The sequence below is a fragment of the Cebus imitator genome, unplaced genomic scaffold (assembly GCF_001604975.1).
Source record: "Cebus imitator isolate Cc_AM_T3 unplaced genomic scaffold, Cebus_imitator-1.0 Scaffold84, whole genome shotgun sequence".
In the NCBI taxonomy this organism is placed as follows: domain Eukaryota; kingdom Metazoa; phylum Chordata; class Mammalia; order Primates; family Cebidae; genus Cebus; species Cebus imitator.
The window spans coordinates 5,317,280-5,341,620 of NW_016107399.1; the positions used below are offsets into that span (position 1 = coordinate 5,317,280).

The following is a 24,341-nucleotide window of genomic DNA, read 5'->3' on the forward strand; positions in this document are numbered from 1 at the left end:
TTTTTTTGAGGTATAGTATTGCTCTGTCACCTAGGCTGTGGCATGATCTCGGCTTCCCTGGTTCAAGTGATCCTCCTGCCTCAGTCTCCCAAGTAGCTGATATTACAGGCATGCGCCACCACGCCTGGCAAATTTTTGTATTTTTAGTGGAGACAGAGTTTCGCCATGTTGGCCAGGCTTGTCTCGAACTCCTGACCTCAGGTGATCCACCTACTTCGACCTCCCAGAGTGCTGGGAGGTATGAGCGTGAGCCACTGCGCCTGGCCTGCTATTTTAGAATTCTTATACTCAAAGCCAAAAGTGACTACACAGTCAAATATTTTCTTTAATTTTCTAGATTAAAAAAAAATGGTCCTTGACTATATAAACTCTGAGGCGTCAGCCTTTAATAAAACTAAAAATTCTCTTCGTACTCTTTGCAGAAAGGAAAATTTCACTTTGTAAAAGAAATAGCCAAAGTGCCCGACCTTGTAAGTAAGGACCGGGAAATGACCTTGCCTGTAACTGGCTGAAGTACTCAGTCCTTTCCAACTCCCTCTCACCCTGCCTCCCTCCCCTTCCTTCCATCCTCTTCCTAAAAGACACGTTCTTAGTACCTATATTTAGTGTGCTCACAGAAGTTGGACTGACCTGACAAAGTCTGACTTCTCCAAAGGAATGCTAGTGGCTCATCTTGGAAAAATGCATTCCTGTCCTGTGGCCTGAGTCACAGGAAAAGTCCTCAGTCCTCCATGTTCCCTATTCTTTTGACCCTTCTTTTCCTCATCCCTTCCCCCATCACCTTTCAGGAGAGTCTAGTCCAGGCCCCTCCTCTTTACCTGCCTTACCCTGTGGGGTTTTTTGGTGCCTTTCCCAAGGGACATTCATATGAAAATGATGGTAACCTTGAGCAGGCCAGGCCAGCAGAGTCCCCACTGCTGCCGCAAAGTGCATCCCCTGAGCCAGTCTGATGGCCTTGTGTTGCCTGAAGGGTTTTAACTGGACGCTCCTTGGCATTTTTCAGAATAGATGTTAGAAATTTATATTTTGCTTAGGAAATAACCAACTCAAGTATGCAGACTACACAGATGTGCTTAAGAATACCCTGACAATTTTTTGACTTCATATTAGTGTCTTTAAAGCCTCCATTTTCATGTTGGTTAAAGAGAGAAAATTGTAAATTTAAGTTAGATACACCTAGTAGGTGTGAAAGTTTGTGTATGATTTAAAGATATAAAGACTTACTAATAATATTAACAGCTGAATTTGAGGCATGAATGCAAATCCAACCTGACTGGGTATTGACTGCCCTTTGTACACCAGAATACCTTGTAATTGGATTTCTTCTAAATAACGTGTGAATGTGGCCATATCAAGCAGTGGCAATTGTGCAGTGAGTGTATTTGGGCCTGTATGCCGATAATACTGGATAAGCCAAGAGGCCAAACATGAAATCTCAGAGGAAGGACTGAACAACAGAATGGAAGTGAAATTTAAGAAAAAATGGTGAACGTATACAGCTTGTTGGCCCTGAGCAATGGTGGCTGTGTAATGCATGTGATATTCTTTACAAACTCTTGTTGCAGCTGGGTGTGGTAGCTCATGCCTATAATCCCAGCATTTTGGGAGACTGAGGAGGAGGATCCTTTGAAGCCAGGCGTTTAAGACCAGCCTGGGCAACATAGCAAGACCCTTTAATCTACACACAAAAATTTTTAAAAAGTCTCCTAGTAAGGAAAAAAAAGGGGGACTCATATAATCTGTGAGAACTAAATGAGATGATAAACATATGTAAAGCAAATAGTACTTTATGGTGGCAAAACCAATGGTATTACATGTAGGTTGGCTGTTGAGAGCAACTTCTGTTTTTTTGTTTTTGAGAGGGAGTCTTGCTCTGTTCCCAGGCTGCAGTGCAGTGGTATCATCTCGGCTCACTGCAACCTCCGCCCCCTGGGTTCAAGTGATTCTCCTGCCTCAGCCTCCTGAGTATCTGGGACTACAGGTTTATGCCACCATGTCTGGCTAATTTTTGTATTTTTAGTGGAGACCCCCATGTTGGCCAGGTTGGTCTTGAATTTCTGACCTCAAATACAGGCGTGAGCCACCACACCCAGCTCAACCTCTGTTTTTATAGCCCTATCTCTCTTCTAGAAGCACCCGTTTCTTCTTTTTGGATGCTGAATTTCTAGGCTCTGTGAGCTTTGAATGATATGATAGGGATGCTTTGCACACTTACATTTTCATGGAGTCAGTAAAACCTTAGCTTTCCATGAAAATGATTAAGAGACATTTGGAAAACATGTTTTTAAAAATTTTAAAGTGAATTTAAATGGCATTGTATTTGTTGTGCAATCTCTCCCTTTAACAAACCTACACTTGTTGGGTTAGCCCCTGCCAAGCTTTTCTCCAGAGGAGACCCTCTTAGGCAGTTCTGCAGTGCTGGTCTGCAGCATCGCTTCTCATCTGTTGATGCAGTTGGATCTGGGGAGAGCCACAGCAATTAGCTGTGCACAGAGGGCTGAGCAGGCACAGGCACGCACACACACGCATGTGCATGGATATGCACACATGCGCGCACACACACATACACGCTCATGAATACACACACACACTCAGGCTCACCAAGCCCTGTCCCTGATTTGACCCTGCTTGCCTTGCTGCCTGCCTATAGTGGTGTAATGGAAAAGTCTCTTCTTCACCTCCGCCACTGCCCTTCCCCCACCGCAGGCTCACTTAGCAACAGTGGAATGAAATGAAGGTCACTGTGTGGCAATCGGTGGGTCCGGGAGATTCCCAGCTGGCTTGCTTCCTGGCAGGCAGGTATGAATGTATGCTGCTGTGTTTTCTTTTCAGGTTGTGGGTGGTTTTTTGTTTAGCTCTGCAGTATAGATGGCTCAGTGCTAGCAGACACATTTTCAAAGGGTCATATTCTTGGTTGTTGGTAACTGGAATCGGGCAGGAGAAGTGGGGTGGATGCAGACCAGCCGACCACACTGGCACCACCAGCAGTTTCAGTTTCATCTTGATTGTGAAGAGGAAATATCTAATCTTAAAACCCATTAGGGGCCTGGCGCAGTGGCTCCTGCCTGTAATCCCAGCACTTTGGGAGGCCGAAGTGGGCAGATCACCTGAGATCAGCATTTCAAGACCGGCCTGGCCAACATGGCGAAACCCTGTCTCTACTAAAAATACAAAACTTAGCTGGGTGTGATGGCAGGCACTTGTAATCTCAGCTACTCGGAGGCTGAGACAGGAGAATCACTTGAACCCTGGGGGTGGAGGTTGTAGTGAGCCAAGATTGTGCCACTGGACTCCAGCCTGTGGAGCAAGACTCCCATTTCAAAAAAACAAAAAACCCGTGAAAGTTCAAGCCATTATTATTCAAATCTCAGCTTGATTAAGTAGAATTCCTGAGAAGTCATTATGTCAGTCTCAGAATAATCCGCCCCCCCAACTACCTCATACTTGTATTACTGTCTCTCACATTTCAAAGGGAAAATTAGAAACATTTGGCTTCCTTATACTTAGGAGGATTGTTAGTACAAAGTGCCAGTAAGTTGTTTCCAGTTAGAATACACTGCTTTGTAATCTCTCAGCTGACACAATGTATCTGTGTACACCCAACTGCCTCTCACTTTCCCTCTCCTTCTCTCTTCCCACCGTCAAATGGATCCCATCTACCTGGCCCCAGAATTTGAGGCTGTAGATGAGTTAGCACTGATGGCAATTAGATATCCAAAAGCTACTCCCCAACCTTATGAACTTGGCAAAGGATTTGTGGGGGGAACTGTGTTTGGCTTCAACAACTTAACTACCCAAGTAGTGATTTCTTTATTTCTAAAGACAAGGATACAACAGTAAGTCATTTCTTGGTACACAGGAAACCTAATGATTTACTTTACAATGTTCTTGGAGCCACAGAAAAACATATCTTACTCTGTATGCCCACTATACGATGAGTAAGCGGAACAGAGACCTGATAGGTAGGACCAGGTAACAAATCTGTGGGAGTGATAGTGAAAAAAAAATGCTGGATCTGTGAAGCTTCATTTAATAATTTTTTGCTGTATTCACCCAAGGGTCATAGAGGCAGCCTAATGGGTTCACGTGTATCATAAAATCTGATGGGGTTATTGGACTGTTGTTCTGAGCTGTTGGTCAGTGCTCTCATGCTAGTAATCCGACGACCAGCTTGTCTGTCTGATGCAGCCAAGACAAGTGAGAAGCTGGGGAGATGAAGGCAACAGGGATGTATCATCCAGTAGCTTTTCCCCACATACATGCATGAGTAGATCTTATCAAATGTCATGTAGAATACAGTGTCTTATTTCAGGATATTACTTAACAACTGTTATGTTTTATATTTAGATAAGTCAACTGTACTGTATATACTTGTTCTTCAGTTTGACTTTGAGTGTAATTAATGTAAAATACTAGGATTTATCGATTTATGTTCTTCCTTTATAAAAGTGGCACATATCCTTTATTGTATTGAGAATAAGCACAATTATGAGCTATACAACATACATACCAAGGATTTGCTCTTCTGGAATACGCACTTTTAAAGATAGATTATACGAACTAAATAACTCTCTGCTTTCCTGAAAGTAAATCTACAACCACAGGAAGAAGAGGACGGATCAGAGAAGGGCCTCAGAGTTTATGGCATTTAGCTTAGACAGGAGGAATGATTTCTGTACTCTGAGTGTTAGTAAACATCCAGATAATCCAGAGATTCAACTTTCTAAGATTTTGTAAAGGGAGCAGATTCTGGGTGTGGGGACAGTATGACTGTGGCCCTGCCTGCAGGCAGGGAGATTTATTCCTTGCTAATCTCAGAGCCTGAGTTTAAGGCGGAGCCGGAGGCAGAAGGTGAGTCAAAGGCAGCTAGTTACAGAAAGGGCAAAGGCAACTTTTTTTCTGTGCCTCTCTCCTTATTTTGCTAGGTATGTTGATACCAACTCACAGATGTAAAACAAACAAAAAAAGAAAACCCAAAGATATCTTAGGTCTTACAGAATGGCACTTAAAGGAGAAGTTTCTATCATATATATGATGAATGCAGTGTGTATACATGCGTATGTATGTGTCTATGTGTCTGTATGTAGTGTGTGTATGAATAAATACGCCTCTGTATTTTTTTTAATTGGAAATTACTTTTTAACTTGAAATATATAGGAAATGTGTAGGAGGCACATGCTATGTGTGTTTTGTGTGCAGCTACATTTAAAAGTGTTTCTTTGCCTCCTGTGCCCTTCTCAGTCATATGGGTACCTTCCTGGAGGTTTCTATGGGAAATGATTCCTAGTTAGAGATTTGATCTAGTGATTCATCAGATGTATTAAATGACAGGTGCAAGCAGCTGTGTATTTGAATAACTGTTAAAAGATTGAAATGGCTGCATTCTAGTTTAAATACTTTAAACTCACATGTAGAGTGAGAAATAATGAACTTGTTACATCATAAACCTGATTGGAAACAAAATCCTTCCCTCAAACCTTTTCCCTCTTGTGCTGTCAACACTTACTAAAGCCAAACATGGGATCTTCCTTATTTCTCAAGAGATGGGGACCAAGGAAAGGTAAATGTGTCTTTGAAAAGCAAGTGGGAGGCCAAAAGTATTTTTTTTTTAATCCAAATCTTAGGTCCAGTTGAAATACTCATTGGAAACCAAATGTTAAAATTTTACACACCCAGATTATGATTTCTGCCTCTTCAGGTGGCTTTATTAAACAATAATATGTAGCTTAAGGCAAATATCATTATTTATCAGAATGACGCTGTCTATAGAGCTTGGGGTGGTTAATGTAAATTCAAGTTTAGAAGACTGGAGAGGCCAAAGGTTAATTTGTTTCCTAGAATATAACTTGAAATTACATGCCAGCAATTGGGTATTTCTGCCGTCTTGGGCCCTCTGGGAGTTTCCACTGCAAACAGAGCTCATCCTTGTCCAGAGGCATAACTAACAACTTTCAGAAGTGGGCAGTAGAAAGAAGGACATGTCGAGAGAAAGTGTCCAGTCTAGTATGAAAATGTGACCCATGAGAACTCCAGTCAGCAAGGTGAGATTTGTGCAGCCCTTGGAGAATGTCATGGTTGGAGAATCAAAATACAGATGCTCTTCGATATAGGATGTGGTTATGTTCCAATACCCCATTGTAAGTCGAAAATATCCTGAATCAAAAATGCATTTACTAACCCTGTTAAGCCCATTGCGTAGTTGAAAAATCATAACAAACATTGTAAGTTGGGAACCATCTGTAATGAAATTACCAAATCCAATCCCATTGCTTTCTCTCTCTTCTTAACAGTCTGATAATTCTCAAGTAAATGATTTAAAGGATTTGGACATCCTTTCAAAGGTCTTTCATCTTTCTCTTGTGAGTATCTAGTTGTTTTAGAGAAGTAACTTGAGAAGAGGGATTTTTCTTATGGTTTGGGGAAGACCTCATCAAAAACTGTCCTAATTAAGACTATCCAGAACAGAACAGACCTGGGGGCTGATCTGTGGTGATTTCTAGGAGAAGTTCTCAGGCCATCAGGCTTTAGATAAAGAAAGGAGGCAGAGGTGGTGATGAAGTGAGAGAGAGACCTTGCAGAAATCTGAGGAAAGAGAGCCCAAGAGCTACCAAGGAGGCGGCAGCCACTAGACGGTGGTGTGGCCTCCTGGACGTTTGTTTATTTATGTAGTAATTTTATGTGAGCTGATTGTGTGACCTAAACCCAGGACATCTGCTTTTTCAGTGGAAGTGACGTTTGGATCAAAAGTTCTGTGTCTTAACAGGATAGTCATTAAGGCTTATATTAGTTACCACCGTCTAAGACCCTTCAGACTTCAGAAGGAAACCTTAGCTCACAAAAGAGAATAGGACATGACTGAGCTTCCTGGGGTTTATCTGTTTATCTGTTTATCTATTCCTCAGTTCTCTCTACCAAGATTCTGTGTCACTTAAAATGGAAGGACAGGGCAGAGGCTTTGGCCTAAGATCTATCTAGTCCAGCAGGGCAAGTCACAGGGTCCTAAGACCCAATGCTTAGCTGTCCATTTCACCCCTTGCATTCTTGGTTTCATTAGTTTCTGATGCTTCTGTAAGAACAAAGTCAAGATTCTTCAAGCAGCCTGCATCTATATGTCTCTCACAAAGTAATTTTAAACTTGACTGGGCTTAAATCATGAGCTATGCTTACTGAAAAATTTGGACTTTCAGGTAGAAGGGGATGTGGTTTCATTACTTGGTTTTCATTATTTCTTTTTTTTTTTTGAGACGGAGTTTCACTCACGTTACTCAGGCTAGAGTGCAATGGCGCGATCTCGGCTCACCGCAACCTCTGCCTCCTGGGTTCAGGCAATTCTCCTGCCTCAGCCTCCTGAGTAGCTGGGATTACAGGCACGCACCACCATGCCCAGCTAANTCGGCTCACCGCAACCTCCGCCTCCTGGGTTCAGGCAATTCTCCTGCCTCAGCCTCCTGAGTAGCTGGGATTACAGGCACGCACCACCATGCCCAGCTAATTTTTTGTATTTTTAGTAGAGACGGGGTTTCACCATGTTGACCAGGATGGTCTCGATCTCTTGACCTTGTGATCCACCCGCCTCGGCCTCCCAAAGTGCTGGGATTACAGGCTTGAGCCATTGCGCCTGGCCGGTTTTCATTATTTCTTGTTTGCCCCATCTAGAGCGACACAAGGCTAATTGTGTATATAACTCTTCTGGGCCAGTGGTACCACTGCATGTAGGTTTTCATTTTCTTGGTTTTTGTTTGTTTGTTTGTTTGTTTGAGATAGTCTCACTCTGTTGCCCAAGCTCGAGTGCAGTGGCCCTATCTCTGCTCACTGCAGCCTCTGCCTCCTGGTTCAAGCGATTCTTGTGCCTCAGCCTCCTGAGTAGCTAGGATTACAGGCATGCGCTACCATGCCTGGCTAATCTTGTATTTTTAGTAGTGATGGGGTTTCACCATATTGGCCAGGCTGGTCTCGAACTCCTGGTCTCAAGTGATCTATCCAACTTGTCCTCCCAAAGTTCTGGGATTACAAGCATTAGCCACCATGCCCAGCCAGATCCTGGATGGTTGACAAGAGGCACTTACAGGAAAGGTTTGTTACAGGTCTGTGAGTAAACATGAGCTTAGTTTTGGTCATAGCCCCTAGGCTTCTGGGGAATGCACTAGCAATATCGTTTTGTTAGTAAAGCGGCCAGAGGACGGAGTCAGAGTTGCTAATGTTTTAGGTCTGATACATGTCCCCTGGTCACTGTTAATAGTGGAGACTGTAGACTTGACATCATGAAGGAATGAAAAGCACTCAGCATAATACCTCCTCCTCCTCTTACTCTTCGCTTTTTTGTGTGTGGGAGAATCTGAGAAATGACATCACCATTCCTCATACTCATATCAAAATAATGGAACCTTGAGCGGCCACTGGAAGAGAGAATGCAGGCAGCCAGAAAGTAAGAGGTAAACCACTGGAGAGGCCCCCGAAGCCAGGCCAAGGAGGACAAGGGTGTTTGTGACACTCGTTTGCAGTCCAGGTCCTACCATATTAACTCTCAACATGACCTTCTAAGGTCACTCCTTTCAGCTTGTTGGGTGAGACTCTCCAGATCTCAGTATCAGGCTTGTTTATGTTTTGGCTTTTGCAGCATTCCCCCACTTTACTTGCATAATTGTTGCTTAACACACCAATGTCCCTTTAGTCCTCTGGCTGTGGTTCTTCCTGCCCCTCCACCCTACCCCACACCCCACCTTTCCTGAAGGTAGATGAGATCTCTCCTTGGTTTCTGACATTTGATCTCCTTCTTCACCCTTCTAGCCACTCATCACCGTCCTGCCTTATCTTTCCCAGGCCTGGAAACACTGTTTAACCTTGTGTACATGAGTCCATTTTTGTCCTTGACCCCCAAACATGATACAGAATACCTGGAGGAGGTTCCTGCAGACCTCCTGCCTGAGCGATGCACAGGCATTTGCCTCTCTGTGGCTGCCTATGGGCTGGCTTTTCCGGTGCCCCTCAGCATGACCATCCCTCAAGGCTCTGTTCTCTCCTGACTCCAGAATTCTCCCATTCTCATGAGTTTTGTTGAGTCTCTGGCTTTGGGCCTGCCTGTGTACTTCCCCCAGGTCCAAACAAGTCACCTTGACTTAAATGTCTTATTTGCAACTCAAACCAGGAATGACCCTCCCTGTCCGACTTCCGCCATTTCACTGGGAAACTCTGTTTACCATTGCTGTCTCAAGCATTAACTATCTGTGGAAGCTTCTGCTCACCTCTATTTTTGCAGGTATCTCTTCTGTTTACCATACTGCTGCTTTACATCATAAATGATCACAGTGCCACTTTTAACATGTAAAAAGATTGTTCAGGGTATATTTAAATTGCTTTAGAAATATTAAAAATTTTCTATGGCTGGTAGGCATTTTCACAAAATTTTGTAAATTGTAACCTGTGTTTATTTTAAACTGAAGATTTTTATGAGCAAATTCTGCTACTTCCCCTTTGATTCATTTCCATCACTGTTGAAATTTTTGTCCCCAAGAATTTTTCAGTCTCCACATCATCCTTTTCAGAATGATTTGTTTGTTTAATTGTGATAGGATCTCAACAGGTTGCCTGGGCTGGTTTTAAACTCCTGGGCTCAAGCGGTCCTTCTACCTTGGCCTCCCAGAGTGCTGTGATTACAGTTATGAGCACTGCACCTGGCCTGAAGATGATTGTTACTGTCCTAAAGTCCTTTACCCTGGGCACCTTGCCTTACTGCAGTGATTACTTGTCTTCCTCTGTATCCCTTCCATTCCTCTAGGGAACTGCATGTGTGGAAAAGCATCCTATACAACCCCCACCCCTAGCCCACCTCATTATGTAACCACTTTTAAAGCCTCCTCAATCACTAGAAAGAACTACAGCATGTAGTCTAGCCCTACTGATGCCTGGTTCTCAGGCCCTCCAAATGGTGCTGCTAAACAGTTAATATACTCTAGTTATCAGTTGCACTTTAGTTAATGTCATTGTCTTCATATCTGAGTCTCTGTTGCCACTCTCAGATTCTAATTCCCTGGAGAAGCAGTTCTCAGCCAAAGGTGTTTAAAGATCTTTTTATGCTTATTAAACAGATTCTCAAATCTCTTTCTTAGAGATTAGGATTTGGTAGGCCTGGAGGGGAGCTGGTGAGACTGCATGTTTGACAAGCCCCTAAATGATAGTGACATCGGTGCTTCCCTGACCTGCTGGGAGGTGAGGGTGGGAAACCAGAGCAGAGTCACTCATCAAGGATTGTGATGAGCTGCCCCCTTCTGGGCCCTACACAGTGAGGGGAGATCTGGGAGTGAGGATTAGAATCGGGTTGCCAGATTTAATAAACAAAAACACAGGGTGCCCACTTAAGTTTGAATTTTAGACAAACTATATATTTTTTTGTTTTGTTTTTGAGATGGAATCTCGTTCTGCTACCCAGGCTGGAGCGCAGTGGCACGATCTTGGCTCACTGCAACCTCTGCCTCCTGAGTTCAAGTGATCCTCCTGCCTCAGTCTCCTGAACAGCTGGAATTATAGGTGTATACCACCACACCTGGCTAAATTTTTGTATTTTTAGTAGAGACGGGGTTTCACCATGTTGGCCAGGCTGGTCTCAAACTCCGGACCTCAGGTGATCCACCCACCTCAGCCTCACAAAGTGTTGGGGTGACAGGTGTGAGCCACTATGCCTGACCTTAGATAAACAATAATATTTTAATGTAAGTATGTCCCTTGTAGCATTGGAGACAAACTTACATTAACAAAAAGTTCATTGCTTATCTGAAATTCAAATGTAACCAGGCATTTTTTATTTGGTAGTCCTAGAATAAAATGCAGTTGTGATGGATTTTACAACCATTGCTCCTGAGTAGTGCTGTGTAGTGTGGTTCACATATCCATCTAGGAAGTCTCATGAAAGCAGAGGCTTTTGGATTTTCAAGAATCTAACAAACTTTAGATAGTGCACACCTAAGGAACATGGACTTTGAATTTTATCTGCCATTGACATGCTCAGACTTTTGGATTGGGAAGCATTTGTAGTTACTGTATGTATGGCCCAAATTCTTCCAGTTTAAGTTAAAAGATCCAGTGGAGGTTAAAAGATCCAAAGAAATATCTCTATTAGGTAGGCTTGAGAATTTGGAATGGTTATATATCCACTGACAAGAAGTATTATAAAAGAAGATCACTGTGCCCAAGGCTTACACGCAGTTAGGGAGGGTAAAGCCACCTGCATGCAATGTTAACTAGCAGGGCATTTTAAAAAGCTGCACGTTGGGGTACTAGATACATAATGGGCTTTGGAGCACACGTGGGTTGGAATTCCGGTTCTACCACTTTGTGTGCAACCTTGGGCCAGGTACTTAGCCTTTCAGTGCAAGCAGTGTTTTCATTCACAAAATGGAGATGATGCCTACCATGAAGTATTGCTAGGGAAATTAACTGATCTGTGATATTAAAGCATAGTCATTGGTACTTGGGGTTGCCTAATCCAAATGCCAGAGGAGTGATTTCATAATGGCGGCAAGACCCTTTCTTTTTAGCCAGGTGGAGTTAGCAAAGTATGTTCTGAATGTGGAAAGTCTACTTTTGAATTAATTATCTTGGTTGCTGCCTTCCTACTAATTTTCTCTTGGGTTTTTCTCTCTACCTGGTCTAGGATTAACACAGATTCCTCAGATCCAGAAGACTGAAATTGCCTTTCGTCCTAATGATCCCAAGAGCTATGAGGCATATGTGCTGAACATAGTTAGGTTCCTGGAAAAGTACAAAGATTCAGCCCAGAAGGAAGAGATGATTTTTGAAGATTGTGGCAGTAAGTAGACTCATTGTAGATGGTTTGTGGCTAGTTTTCTTTCCCCTTATTTCTTTAAAGAATTAAAAAATCTCCTTAATTCTTGTTTCCCTCTTTTGTTTTTTTATTTAATGATTGAGAGATAATCCTGAAATAATGAAATATTGTACTCTGGCCATATTAAACACTTAAAAAAAAAAAAAAAAAAAACAAGAAGACATTGAAAAACAGCATAGCCTCAAGTATGACTATATTCTGCATTGGAAAGGTGTCTTTACTTTAAAATACTCCTAGGCACTATTTTTACTATTCAGACCCAAAGACAATTATGGTTTTCTTTCTTTTGCACTTATTGAGAAGTACAACTACTTATTTCTTTATCTTCCTCCCAAAAGTTCTCCCTATAGAAGAGTACACAGGGCCTTCTCCCATCAGAAAGATCTTTTGATATGATTAGCTGTTACTGCACTGGCATTCATGAAGGAGGATGTATGGTCAGTATACTTTTATTGATCCTGTGAAATACGTGTTGGGCAGCTGGTCATTTTGGATAAGGAAATGACTTATGAAGTGTAAAGAGAGACTGTTAGTTTCCTTAAGTCACCATGAATACATGTCCTCCCTCTTACTAACTGGACTGTGATGTTCTCATTCCTTCCACACACACACACAAAAAAAACTCTTGCTGGGTGCAGTGGTTCGTGCATGTAATCCCAGCACTTTGGGAGGCTGATGAGGGAGAATTGCTTGAGCCCAAGAGTTTGAGACCAGCCTGGGCAACACAGTGAGACCCCATCTTTAAGAAAAAAATAAGACAAATTAGCTGAGTGTGGTGGTGTGTTCCTGTGGTCCCAGCTACTCCAGAGGCTGAGGTGGGAGGAGGCTGCAGTAAGCTATGGTCATGCCACAGCACTCCAGCCTGGGTACTAGTGTGAGACCCTGTCTCAAAAAAGTTAAAATTAAAAAACAAAACATAAAACCTCTTTCTGAGTTTTAATAGGTGATATCAGCCCTTCTGATTCAATTCAAGTATTTACCAACTCCAGTTCTTTATAAGGCAGACTGAGACTTGATCAGAGTATGGGGTGAATTGCCATTTTAAGTTATTTTGGAAATAATAATTTAAAAATATTTTCACTCTGAATTTTTCTTATTAGAATTTAAATGAGGTTTTCATCTTACTTTGCAGTAATTAAAAGGCCCTAGGGATAATTAGGGTAAATCACTTCACAGCAGATAGTCTAAATACAGACTCTTCACCGTTTGAAGGGAAAATAGTTAATTTGTGAACTTAAAAATTATACATGAATTATGGTATTTGCATTATTTTCCTCCAGCATGCTACGCATTAACTTTGAATTCTGTATTCAATTGGTCTTTTTCTGACTTTTATATAAGGAATGAATTAAAAATTCCAGCAGAAAGTTTCTCAGTCCAGCAAATGCTTGATGCATAGCTTTAAAAGGCAAAAACTCAAATCCAAAAAGCCAGGGCAACATAGCAGGACCATAGTCTCTACAAAATTAAAAAAAAAAACTAGCCACAGGGTGGCGCACGCTTGTAGTCCCAGCTACTCAGGATGCTGAGGTGGGAGGATCTTTAGAGCCAGGAGGCTGAGGCTGCAGCGGGCCATGATCATGCTGCCGCACTCCAGTTTGGGCCATGGAGTGAGACCCTGTTTTAAAAAAGAACCTTAAATGGTGGTTGAAAAGGAAAATACCAGTTATTTCCTATTCCTTCTTTACTGTTTAACATGCTAATTAGGGGCATAGCTCCCGAAAATTCTGACCAAATAAAAACCTGCCAGTTCTGAAAATTATTGATAGTCCTTTTGTGTTCTGATTATAATATCCCTGTTACTGAGCTAAGCCACTGTTGGCAGTGTAAATGATCCTTTCAGTCTTCTAAATAGCTGAGTAATCCATTATTTAAATGAAGGGAAATATTGCCAGAGACTAGATGTCCCGTGCTAATCAAGTACTGTGTAGCTTTGGTGTGGGGTCATGTACCAGCTATTGCTTGTCTTTTAATGTGAGTGAAGAGATGGGAGATGGTTTTTCTGGAGATCTTGCTTAATTCAGATCATGCATTAAGTGCAGAATAGCACACACTCAGAATAGGTAACTATGACAAGGAAGAAAGTTCCTTTTTCTTTCTCAGAACTGCTAAGGGAATTGCTGGTACAATATAAAAATTGTGTTTTTATTTTTAGATGTGCCCAGTGAACCCAAAGAACGAGGAGACCTTAATCATGAGCAAGGAGAGCGAAAGGTCTGCAGATTCAAGCTTGAGTGGCTGGGAAATTGCTCTGGATTAAATGACGAAACTTATGGCTACAAAGAGGGCAAACCATGTATTATTATAAAGCTCAACCGAGTTCTCGGCTTCAAACCTAAGGCAAGTAATATTTTAAATGATAAAATTTAGATGAGTCATTCACACTAAGAATTGATCTAAGAAGACAATGTAAGATAGTTTTAAGTATACTCAGTGCTGATTTTGAAACCCAGTCAGTAGAGTAACACCAAAAACTTCTGTATGCACCCTGCAATTCCTGTAGTTAGGGCATTAATTTACTTTTCTAAAGCTAAAAGAATTCTGCAAGGCAAAGCTAAATTCTGAAGTGAGTCTGTGGCCCTGTTCTTATACTCCTGCTCAGTATCCAGATAACACTTTCTATAACATAAACTCTTTAAAAGTAAAAATAGAAAAAGATATTTTTTTCCCTGGTGGTCTAGTGGTTAGACAAAATAAAAAGATGTTTTTTTTTTTTCTCCATAAAGAATGGACTATTTTAAAAAATTATTTTTTATTTTTATTTTTTTAACAAAATTCCATAGACATATTTAAAAAAAAAAAAACCACCTGTAGGTACAGTCTTTGGTCCTCTTCAAGCCACAAGAACATTTAAAAAAAAATTGATAATCAGAAAAAATACTTGTTTTTTGATTTTTATTGCAAAAGTAGAAGTTTAACATCATCTAGGCTGAACTTTACTAGCCATGCTATTGGCTTTTGTATTATTGCAACTTATAATGGGAAAACATTACTCTGGATCACTTAAAAATGGCAAATTGCCATTTGGTGAGATTATATTGATTCTTCATAAGAATGGAAAATGTTATTGGTGGTGTCTGCTTTTGTAAAGCTCTCCTCCAGATCATGAATTAATGCTGTCCTTTTTCCCTTAAGCCTGGCTTCTTCTGATGGGTTTTCCCCAGTCACCTGTATATGAGCATTGCCATTACGAGTGTTGTTTTTTAATTTTAATAGAAATTGACTGCAATATATTGAGCTATGTGAACAAACTCATTTCATTTCTGAAGTGGCTCTTTTGTTTATTAATTTTCTACTGAATGCTATTAATTTATTTCTACAATACTTGTTACCCATGAATAATATTTTCAAAAGAAAATCAACATAGAGATAAAAAGTTTTGTTAACTGAAGGATGCGTCAGAGCTCCTTTATTGCCACCAGAGGCAAAAATTGAGTAGGTGGGGATGGATGGCTTCCTGGCTGGCTGGGCTGATGGATCGCTGGCAGAAATTAATGTACCTCTCAACAGGATTTTAAGCTTCTTTCCACATAGACAGGATATAATGGAAGATAAATGGCGAGAACCATTATGCCATAATGTATTTGATATTCATATTGCTAGGGAATACTTCACTGACATCAATCAGCTATTTAGCAGCAAAAGGAATTGGTGTGGTGTGGCTGAGAGAAGACTGATCCTATGCTTTCTTGAATACCTTGCTTTTGACATTCCTCATTGTAGACATTGAGTAGCATTTGAACATCACAGAGGCAGTCTAGTCTATTGTGATTCATTTCTTCCTACATCTTTAGAGAAAATTGGTTCAGTGATAAATTCAGCTATTCTTTTCAGTCCTTTTTTTCCTTTTTCCTTTGGTCTCTACTTGGTTATCCATTGCCACTGGCTAAATTCATCACCTCCATCCAAATCTCCAACTATTTTGAAATTACTTTTTTTCAGAGATCGTAGTATTCCCAGCATCTCACTGTCCTCACCTTTTGAGGATAGCTTCTGGGGACTTCTTTTATCAGTAAGCATTTTCTCTACATATTTTTAAAGATAAATATATTGCTGGCAGAAGCATCCAAAAGAGTCAAATCTAGATGATCATTTTCTTGCATTCAACACAGAGAAGTACAAAAATAGTAGTTCCTTCCTGATGTCGAACTAATATTTTATCTGACTTTAATTAGACTATGTATGTGTTACACCACACATCAAGACTGACTTGCTGATCTGAGTAAGCAAGTGACTGTCTTCCAGCAATTTATGTTCATCACACTTCTAAGGTAGAGTTGAGCCATGGATATAGGAGAGGAGGCTCTGGATATTTCACGACAGCAGTAACGTTCAGACTGTACTCTGGATCCTTTCAGTGAACTTACCCCTTTAAGATAACCCTTCCTCTTAAGGCAGTGACATCTCTTCCTGTTTCGCACACTGGACTTTCCTAAGAAAATTGCAAAGAAACACTCCTTAAATGGCAGTCTCCCCCACTGGAGATTAAAACAACAAAAAAGGAAAGCTTACTTGAAGGCATTCTTGAGCCGAAAAGGATAGCATTATTTATTCATGACTCAGGAGGAAAGCCCATGCTTTATAAAAACAGAAATGTCAGTCATCTTTCCCATATAATCTAATCTTAGCAAATAAAGAACATTATATTTTGGGTTGGCTTTTAGTTTTCAGTGTCTTTAAGCAAAGCTTATAATGGGCGACTATTAAAAAGTTCCATTTAGTATTGGATTGCATCACAGCTTAATTGTAATGGTTCTAAAACTTGGGCACTTATTTTCATTTCAGCAAAATCACAAACATGACCTTAAATTGGTTAGGGGAGTCATTCATTCTGCTATCCTGATGTCTTTTGTTATTTTGTGACCAGTTTGTACTTGTTTGGACTACAGACTAGTTTTATTTTTCAGTAACTTAAGAAATCATTTACAATCTACTGATCATAATGGGTTTCATTTTTAGCCTCCCAAGAATGAGTCGTTGGAGACTTACCCAATGATGAAGTATAACCCATATGTCCTTCCCGTTCAGTGCACTGGCAAGGTAAAGACAAATTTAGGGTTACTGGGGTGGTGGGAGGAAGGACAGGGGAAGAGGGGCAAATGAATGAGACTGTTTAAGTGACAGGTGAAGTTTTAATATAAGAAATAAGAAACATTGCTTTCAAGTATAAGTCTCAGTGACTTGAATTGTAGCTATACTAGGTAAAACTTTTTTAAAAAAGAAAGATGTAATCAGAATAAGACTGATGTCAGTTTCTCCATTGGCATAAGAAACTCAAATATCTGAATTTAATACATTGGAATATTTGCTTACAGAACTGAGACGTGAATTAGCCCACAGAAGTATTTCTTTCTGGCCCACAGCATGTATTAAAAATTTGGGGCCAACATTAAAAAAAAAAATTAATGTCATATAAAATTTGTGGTTTGGGCTTCTCTTTAAAAAATATTGAAAGACTAACCATTAATGCACGTTTCCTTTGGATCTAAAAACTAATGGACAGTTTAGAGAGAAAGGCAGAACAAAGAAAGGGAGTCCCCAAACAGTGCTAGCCCCAAGAAAGGAAATAGAGATTGATTTCTCAACAAGAAAATGAGAGGCAAATAGTAAACTTTGGAGACAGTATCACTGGGAATATCATCTACTGGGCCAACAGCAAGGTGTTTCTGACTTGCAGTGTTGTTGACCTTGTTTCTAGGAGGCTGTGTTGGTCTAAAGAAATGCTTCCCCATCCATTTGCACATTGAGAATAGTCTCCTCGTATGACCATTTCTCAAGGCTGCAATGGAGTAGACTGAGTTGATGTTCTTTCCTCTCTCTCAGAAGTTTGCAAACTACTCTGTAGACTGAGTCTTGTTTGTTTTTGAGTACACATAGTGATCTATGATGTGAGCCATTAAACTTGCATTTCATTCTGGATTTCAGCGAGATGAAGATAAGGAAAAAATTGGAAATGTGGAGTATTTTGGACTGGGCAACTACCCTGGTTTTCCTCTGCAGTATTATCCCTACTATGGCAAACTCCTGCAGCCCAAATACCTGCAGCCCCTGCTGGCCGTACAGTTCACCAACCTTACCATGGACACTGAAATTCGCATAGAGTGTAAGGCGTACGGTGAGAACATTGGGTACAGTGAGAAAGACCGTTTTCAGGGACGTTTTGATGTAAAAATTGAAGTTAAGAGCTGATCACAAGCACAAATCTTTCCCACTAGCCATTTAATAAGTAAAAAAGATACAAAAACCTACTAGTCTTGAACAAACTGTCATACGTATGGGACCTACACTTAATCTATATGCTTTACACTAGCTTTCTGCATTTAATAGGTTAGAATGTAAATTAAAGTGTAGCAATAGCAACAAAATATTTATTCTACTGTAAATGACAAAAGAAAAAGAAAAATTGAGCCTTGGGACGTGCCCATTTTTACTGTAAATTATGATTCCATAACTGACTTGTAGTAAGCAGTGTTTCTGGCCCCTAAGTATTGCTGCCTTGTGTATTTTATTTAGTGTACAGTACTACAGGTGCATACTCTGGTCATTTTTCAAGCCATGTTTTATCGTATCTGTTTTCTACTTTATGTGAGCAAGGTTTGCTGTCCAAGGTGTAAATATTCAACGGGAATAAAACTGGCATGGTACTTTTTTTTTTCCTTTTTTTTTTGGCTCATTCAAAGATAATGGCCCATCAATGAACATTTTTAACATACTCCATAGTCTTTTCCTGTGGTGTTAGGTCTTTCTTTATGATTTTTCTTTTTCCTGGGGCTGGGGCGGGGGGTTGTCATGGGGGAACTGACCTTTAAAATTTAAGTGACACTACAGAAAAACACACAAAGGTGATCGGTTGTGTTGTGCTTGTATTGAATGCTGTCTTGACATCTCTTCCCTTGTCCTCCAGTATGTTCTAAAGCTGTGTCTGAGATCTGGATCTGCCCATCACTTTGGCTAGTGACGGGGCTAATTAATTTGCTTTATACATTTTATTTTACTTTCCTTTTTTCCTTTCTGGAGGCATCACATGCTGGTGCTGTGTCTTTATGAATGTTTTAACCATTTTCATGGTGGAAGAATTTTATATTTATGCAGTTGTACAATTTTATTTTTTTCTGCAAGAAAAAGTGTAATGTATGAAATAAACCAAAGTCACTTGTTTGAAAATAAATCTTTATTTTGAACTTTATAAAAAGCAATGCAGTACCCCATAGACTGGTGTTAAATGTTGTCTACAGTGCAAAATCCATGTTCTAACATATGTAATAATTGCCAGGAGTACAGTGCTCTTGTTGATCTTGTATTCAGTCAGGTTAAAACAATGGACAATAAAAGAATGAACACATTCCTCATGTGTGTGATTCACTCTTGTCTAAATGTCCCAACCTGTGACTTCTTTACTTTCCACATCACTAGTTATCCAAAATCTTGAAGAAGTATTGAACCTGAAAGACAAACACACGATTTCTTTAGTCTAGACAAATTTAGCCTTTTCCACTTAACAGAGACTAGAGGTTGGTCACAACTCCAGACACTGGAATACCAAGGCATACCCCCGCCCAAAGACACTAAGTTAATCAGAGGCAGAGAATCAGTGAGGCTCCAGTTAAGTTCCATTTTTAAAATATTTTGCAGTGCCACTTCAATCAGTTTAGAAAACATGAAAAGTTGGTTCCTGCTGTTGCTTCACTAGACATGTCTGTTCAAAAGTTACCACTTCAGTTTTTAAGAAATGAGGTTAGGTTTGAGGTTCAGTGAATTAAGAAGGTTTAGACCTTGCTTTTTGATTCAGGGATTGGCCTAAGTTCTTACTTAGCTGTATTTAAAAGTTAGCCATAGTGTGAAAGAAGATAAAAATCAGCTTTCCAAAAAACATTTTCCAGGTATAATTAATTGAAGATTTAGTATCACTTGACCAACATGAGAAATACCCATACTAAAATCAGAACATAGCATTTCTGAAATGGAAACCTTTCACAAAGCTGTGCATTCAGAGCCCAGACACATCCTTGACGTGGCACTGCTGCCTTCTTATAGAGACAGTCTCAGAGGCCATGGCACTTTTGGTGAGAAATACCAGAAACAGCTTCAGTTCCCACCTGTTGCTCCATATTTATAATCACACTAATCTATTTCTCTCGTTTTGCTATTTCTAGAGCAACAAATTGTGTGACATTAGTACCAGAGGAACAATGACTCCACTTAACGAAAAAAATAGCAAGGGAACTATGAAAAATGGCATAACTGCTTAACTTTAATAGTTGAAGTCTTTAGGAGATTTCAATAGTTGAAGTGACACAAAAATCCTCAAACTAACATAATTACATGAAACTGGGTTTCTCAAAAAGTAACCCACGTTTATGGAAATAGAAGGCTGTCTTGCAGAAACGTCAGCTCATTTTGTAGTATGTGAGTCATAAATTTGTGATGCTTGTGAATAAGAAGGGGAAGGGGGCTTTAGGTCTGAGGAAAGAGGAGCATTCATTCAAATTGGAGGGTAGTTTGCATTTTTAAGGCTGCCGTAAGGTCATGATCTTGGTGACCCACTTAACCTGTTTTCATATGTACTGTGTACCCTCTGTTCTAAGCCACTGTGCGTGTCTGCCAGTTAACTTTCTCCAAGATTCTCTCCAAATTTTGCCTCTCTTTATTTCTCTAGATTGTGTCAATCTGTTTCCCACCCCTGATCTTTACCGCTGTATCACCACTAGGAGACTGGGGAATGTGGTTTGTGTTCTTAGACTCAGCAGACCCCTACCATATACCAAGTAGTCTTCTAACAGCTAAGGATAGATCCATCAGTGAACAAAACAGACAGAACTCCATCTTCTTTCCTCTGCTGCTCATGTTCTAGTATTAAGTACTTGCATATTTCTCACACTCTTCAATACATTTATTCTTTTTAATCAGTTTATCCTGACCCTTAGTAAATGACATATTTCTTGGGTGTAGGGACAGTGTCACCTGTCTCCCTTGGGGTGTTCTTATATCCAAGAAAAGGGTTTTCACACAAGTCCCATCAAATACTTAATTCCTTACACAGAATGTGAAGGGATTGAGTTTTTTCAAAGGTAGGCTGACGACTGCTTGGAATGAAAAGCATTTAAATAGTTACTGAAGAGAGAAAAAGGATTCTCTTCAACCCTTCATATTCTTGGAAGGAAAAAAACACGGAGTTAGTATGTCCTCAACCCTGGTTAATTTCCCTTGCAAATAAAAGGGGACAGGCCTTGGGCTCAGAAGCTTTGCCATGAGATATTACCTAGCTAGGATTTTTTTAAACTTGTTTTCATTGTATTTATTTTATTACCTTCAATTAAGGATAAGTAGTAAAACAAGTAGTTTAAATCAAAGTAATTTAAAACAAGTAGTTTTCCATTCATGGCAGTAAAATAAATTTGTTCAAATATAGCATTGAATGAATTTAAAGAAAAATAGTAAAATTTCAGGTGGTAAATATGATAAAAAGCATGGAAGTGATAAATGGTTGACTAAAATTTAAGATTCTGCTTGAATGCTTAAAAGTATAGCATTGGCCAGGCACAGTGGCTCATGCCTGTAATCCTGGCACTTTTGAGAGACCGAGGCTGGAGATCACTTGAGCCCAGGAGTTCAAGATCACCCTAGACAACATAAGGAGACCCTGTCTCTGCAAAAAAAACTAGCCAGACATGGTGGTGCACACCTGTGATCTCAGGTACTTGGAGGTCTGAGGTGGGAGGACAGCTTGAGCCCAGGAGGTTCAAGGCTTCGGTAAGCCTGGATAACAGAGTGAGACCTGTCTTGAAAAAAACAAACAAAAAACTAACCAAAAACAGCATTACCAGAACCTATCTACTTTGGAACAACAGCATGCCCTGTCTGCTCCAGCTGTACCTAATAGCAGAGGGAACGGTTCTAACTCCAAATTAAAAATGTTAGCAGTGATGAGAAACAAAAGTTCAGTTATCAGAATCTTTCAAAGCTCAGTAATAGCTTCAACTCCTAGCTTCTTAAAGGATTAGTAACACTTTGATATCTGAGTATATTTGGCTCACAGAGAACCAAATGACCTTACCTTGAAAATCTAGGACTAAGGGACCTTATGAATACAGAGGGAAACTAGCCAAGGAACAGTCAAGAGCAGTCTTAATTGAGTGAGTAAAGTGATCTTGGTTTCAAATTGAACTTAGAAAACATGACTTTCTCTTTTCTTCTTTCAGAGGGGGCTAGTGTTAACCAGACATGTTATCTGTAGTCCTCTGGGCTCTACATTGAGAAGGTTGATCAAGAAATAGATAAGCCTGTTATTCTTCCAACTGATGGTTCCAATTAGCACCCATATCCTACTCATGTGAAACAAAGAGGGTGGAAACAAGGCGGGTATCTTGGTTTATGCTTTAATTCTCTATTTTTCTCCAAGGGACTTTCAGCATCAGTCCCTTCTGAGGGATTAAGTATCTTACTAAGGTGTTGACTCTTACTGACTACAGAATCCAACTTTTTCATTTAGTCACAGAGGGAACCTATACCCTAAGAGAATGCCCATATTGTAATAAAACTGTAACACACTATCTGTAGCTAGCTTTATCACAAAGCCTTTAAAAAACTTGGATTTTATAAAATCAGGAGTCTCATAGGCGGCCTGTAAGGGCTGTCTTTTCCACAGAAACACATATATTTCCCCTTAGTGTTGACCCTATACAGCCCAGGTAGGAGGTGACACAGGTTAATTTAAAACTCACATATTCAGCCAGCCGCAGTGCCTGAAATAGTCATTACTGGGTATGTCTTTTGGTCTGTTTTAAGGATCAACTATTAGATTCCTGTGAATGAAACATTACCTATGAAAGGTGGCCGTTTTGTGCCCATAACTTGTTATAAGAATTCAATGTTACTTAAGTAAAGGAGGAGTATGGAACAGTCTTGCAGGAATAGAACATAGGATTCATTCCCTTTGATAAGGAGCAGGGGTTCTGAAATAACCAGCAGGTAAAGATGAGGTCTTGGGGAGGTTCTGCTGAGTCTGCACTGAAGCCTCTAGACAGCAAGAGAATAGTATAATAGTATAATACAACTCAGGTTGTACGGCAGAAAAATGAAACATAATAGATGGAGAAGTCCGAGCCTACCATAAACCTTTGAAACCTTTGCCGAAAGCAGGCCTTTCTTTTCTTTCATTTGCAAATTTCCTCTGCGACACCTACTATGTACCCAGCACAGAATTATGAATTGGTAGGGTAGGGTGGGGGTGGGGGGCCAGGGGAGAGTGTCCAAACACACAAGGTCCTTATGAAATTTTTGCTTTTGTACGTCTAAACATCTTACATGGTCTAAACTATTCTCATTGATACAACTCCTTCCCCTCCTTCTGCCATTCATTTAACATCTTCAACACAACCAACGGATAATGATACTTGACTACCTATAAGATTAATTTGAAGGCTTGTTCTGTCCTTATCACTATCAGTAATTTACATTTATTTACTATTTGATAGTGCATAGTCTAATTTCATACATAAATCTCATTTCCTTACCAATAGCTTTGTGAAGCTTGTTATATTCTTTAATTTGTGTATCAGACACTTTAGAGGTGGAATGGAGGCATCTATTTTCCAGTAGTTTTTAATGCTGATTATCAGAAATGCCTGTGGAGTTATATTTTGTTTTAAATAAACAGTACAGATGTGCTTGAACACTTAGAGAATCTATCCCACTGTTGTGGAGTTCCACCACCGAAGTAAAATATGTGTGCCTGTTGTTATACTAGATTTTCAGAGAAAATCTAGTCATTTGATTGAAATGCAATTTTGTTAGTGTTCCAATAATATGATATTGAGTTTTAAATATATCAGTGTATTTAGATGACCAACCTTCAACTCACTTGGGCCTCTTACAGCCAAGACTGGCTTCATGGGCCTGCAGCCTGTGCATGGGGCCACATGCCTAGAAGAGCCCTGTGCTTGGTTTAATGCCCTGCTGTTGCTGTCTTGAAATTCTTAATGATTTTGAAAAAAGGGCCCGACATTTTTATTCTGCACCAGTTCTGCTTATAGCCAAGGGCCTCTACACTAGGGTTGCTTTAGCATGGTTCTCCTAATGGCTGGATGAAAAATACGGTTACAAAGGCTGCTTTTAAAATAAGCAATGAAGAGATCAATGCTGCTAGTTGGGCAGGTTGGGGAAGGTGCCGGGTGAGGCAGATTATGGAAGGCGTGAGCTGGCAGATCAGCAGGCATGGAACAGAGGCCTTGGAATGGTGCCTTGCAGACTTGGGCTGGGGTGAGGAGGAGAGAGCTTATGCTGCTGTGGGGATGGTGAGAGGCAGCTACTAGCAGAGGATGCACAGGTGAGCCTTGAATGAACCTTTGCTGGGCTCCCTTTTCCTTTTTGTCTTCCCTCTCCAAATCACTGCTTACTTTCGGCTCCCCAAACTGGGGCTCAGAAGTGGACAATTGTGAGGAAAGGAGTGGTAACTGAAAGAAGTCTGGGCTCTCTGGATGGAATGACTCAGAGGAAACATTCA

At 40.4% G+C, this 24,341-nt stretch overlaps 2 protein-coding genes across 4 annotated transcripts in view; one reads left to right on the plus strand and one right to left on the minus strand.

The window, feature by feature from the left end:
• Window positions 1-19,184, plus strand: part of ATP1B1 (ATPase Na+/K+ transporting subunit beta 1) — a 25,976-nt gene extending 6,792 nt beyond the window's left edge. The window contains exons 3-6 of the mRNA XM_017534101.2: window positions 11,648-11,803; window positions 13,995-14,179; window positions 16,799-16,879; window positions 17,765-19,184. Of these exons, the coding sequence (XP_017389590.1) occupies window positions 11,648-11,803; window positions 13,995-14,179; window positions 16,799-16,879; window positions 17,765-18,028 (686 nt within the window). The 3' untranslated portion in view covers window positions 18,029-19,184. The remainder of the gene's footprint in view (window positions 1-11,647; window positions 11,804-13,994; window positions 14,180-16,798; window positions 16,880-17,764) is intronic.
• The window catches only part of NME7 (NME/NM23 family member 7), a 166,049-nt gene continuing 160,215 nt past the window's right edge, over window positions 18,508-24,341 (minus strand). For 2 of the 3 annotated variants that reach the window (XM_037740507.1, XM_017534098.2), the window contains exon 12: window positions 18,508-19,281. Coding sequence is in view for 2 of the 3 variants with exons in the window: in XM_017534098.2 (XP_017389587.1) it covers window positions 19,249-19,281 (33 nt within the window). In the remaining variant the exon portion in view is untranslated. The remainder of the gene's footprint in view (window positions 19,282-24,341) is intronic. The other variant, XM_017534100.2, reaches the window with a different exon arrangement.